This window comes from Phytophthora parasitica (genome assembly GCF_000247585.1).
Source record: "Phytophthora parasitica INRA-310 unplaced genomic scaffold supercont2.47, whole genome shotgun sequence".
NCBI lineage: Eukaryota > Oomycota > Peronosporomycetes > Peronosporales > Peronosporaceae > Phytophthora > Phytophthora nicotianae.
In genome coordinates, this window is record NW_008649033.1 from 182580 (window position 1) to 184687 (window position 2108).

The 2108-nt window shown below is 46.5% G+C and overlaps 3 protein-coding genes across 3 annotated transcripts; all 3 read left to right on the forward strand.

The window, feature by feature from the left end:
• Positions 1-148: 148 nt before the first annotated feature.
• On the forward strand, positions 149-346 carry PPTG_15344 (hypothetical protein; the record flags this gene model as incomplete). Its single annotated transcript, XM_008912403.1, has 1 exon — positions 149-346. The coding sequence occupies one exon, from the start codon at positions 149-151 to the stop codon at positions 344-346; it is 198 nt and encodes a 65-aa protein (XP_008910651.1).
• A 267-nt stretch (positions 347-613) lies between these two features.
• On the forward strand, positions 614-1123 carry PPTG_15345 (hypothetical protein; the record flags this gene model as incomplete). The annotated part of the gene is made up of 1 exon (XM_008912404.1): positions 614-1123. One exon carries the CDS (start codon positions 614-616, stop codon positions 1121-1123), a length of 510 nt encoding a protein of 169 aa, XP_008910652.1.
• A 235-nt stretch (positions 1124-1358) lies between these two features.
• Positions 1359-1550, forward strand: PPTG_15346 (hypothetical protein; the record flags this gene model as incomplete). The annotated part of the gene is made up of 1 exon (XM_008912405.1): positions 1359-1550. One exon carries the CDS (start codon positions 1359-1361, stop codon positions 1548-1550), a length of 192 nt encoding a protein of 63 aa, XP_008910653.1.
• Positions 1551-2108: the final 558 nt, after the last annotated feature.

Sequence of the window (2108 nt, forward strand, 5' to 3'; positions counted from 1 at the left end):
GCTGAGCACCTCGAGGGGATGGCCTGACATCCCTTTCGGCTTTGGTTGGGGTAAAGCTGGCGCTCCTTCTGCTTCCCGTAGCTGTGCGCGAATATATAATCAACAGCAAAGTATTAGATATCATAATAATCGCAAACATAATGCTAAAATGTCGGGGGCGAAGGAAGGACTGGTCAAGTTTGCGGATTGTGTTTCATTTGATGAATTCAAAGTCATTTACTATGCTCGCTTCTTGAAGAAGGACAAGGCGTACGAAATCAAGAAGAAGGCCAAGCTGGAGCAAGCGGCAATCGACATCCGATTCCTCGAAACCTTTGGTGCTGAATCGGAAAGTGACAAAGAGTAAAAATTAAAAACTTTTATATTTTTTTGTTATGAAGAGTATAAAAATGCGAGCTTAAACTACGTGATAAAACGAATGCAAGTACTAAGACAAGATTGTAAACACTAGTAGAAACGGCAAGATCGAACTACTATAAACAACAAGACCATAAGTACTATGACAAGATTTAATGTACGATTACAAAATCGATTGGCGTTGAATCTCTTGGGGGCTCACAATGCATTTGGTTGGACAAGACGAACTTGCTGAGCACCGTCCTTCTTAAGAAGCATGACTAGGCAATCTTTGACGTTCCAAGAACCATTACAAGGTGGTATTGACACAGCAACTCACGTGATCAAACTGGAGACAAGAAACGTATATCAATCTTATTTTAAGAAGTTCTGTGAATTCTGTATCGTCAACGAGTTTCCTGATCCAGTGGTGAAGCGTCATCACGAACTGCCTTCGCTTTTGGTTGCGTTTACCGAGAGTGTATCCGCGTCCAGTATCGTTTCCAATCAAATTGGGGAGAAGATCAGAGCTGCGGTCGCGAACTTTTATGACAGTTACGAGCGCAGAGACGCCGCAGGACCGGACAAGTGGATGGTAATGACAGACGACAGGGGCAACAAATTTGGCCTTGGTAATTCTGCAAAGGATGCGTTCGTTCGCCAATTCATGCGGGGCCTCAAGAAAAGAATGAACAAGGAATTTACGCAGTACCAAGCTACGCCTATTTCTTTGGATATGCTCCGTGTGCTTCACTTTCACTTGACACACACGTCAGGATTCACATAGGCAAGACGTTTGTGGTTTTTGGCGGTATCTTCTTTCGCTTTCTATGGAATGTGTCGAATCAACGAGGTGCTAAGTTTGCAGTGGAAGAATATCACCCTGGACCTGGGCTCGTCCAAGTGCGTCTGATCCGACTTCGACAATTGGCTACGGTGTCTACAAACTGAAAGGGAGAAAGACGGAGGTCGCTGAAGGTTGCTGCTACAACCTTCATTGCTTAGATGAATGCGAGAGTCCAATGGATGTTTTAACTCACTTAAACAAATGGATTGGGTACGTTAATACGAAGACGGACCACAAGTGGAGCGATAACGACTACGTTTTCCCAGCATTGTCCAAAATTGCGAAGAGTGCTATCAAGACTGATGACCCTCATACAGGGTGCGTGAACGCACGTGTGGAATGGGGCAACAAAATGTCTGAGCAGTAATTGCGTCGCGAGAGATCTCAACCGCAATGGAACTTCTGTGCCCGGATACGTTCGCCAACAATGGCGTGACATTTGGTTCACTTCACACACGTTTCGCCACGCTGGAGCACAGTATTGATTTATGTTCGCACCGCCTGAGCGGAGGTGGTCGCTCCGAATGGTGAAATGGTGGGCCGGATGGACTCCAAATGAATCAGCAGATACCCTTGTGCGTTATCTTCTTGATCAAGCAGCAACCGATGACGACGCGCAACTAGCAGACTGTCTTGCACCAGATCGTGGAGCACATGTGGGATGTCCTTCTACTTTTAGGGTCTGTGCGGACAAACCGTGTATGAAGTCCCGTGTAGTGAGATTATATCATGTGCGACACACGTAAAGGAAAGCGGGGGGGGGGGGGGGGCGTAACTAGAATCAGTTGTCCGATACGAAAAGCCGGATGATGGATCCAGAGTACGTCTCGCGCCAATCTTCGCGAGTGTAAGGTGATCAGTGGAAATGAGCTTATATCTGGACTAGGCACTGGAGACTTTATGGCTAGGGGTGGGGTGGGGATAG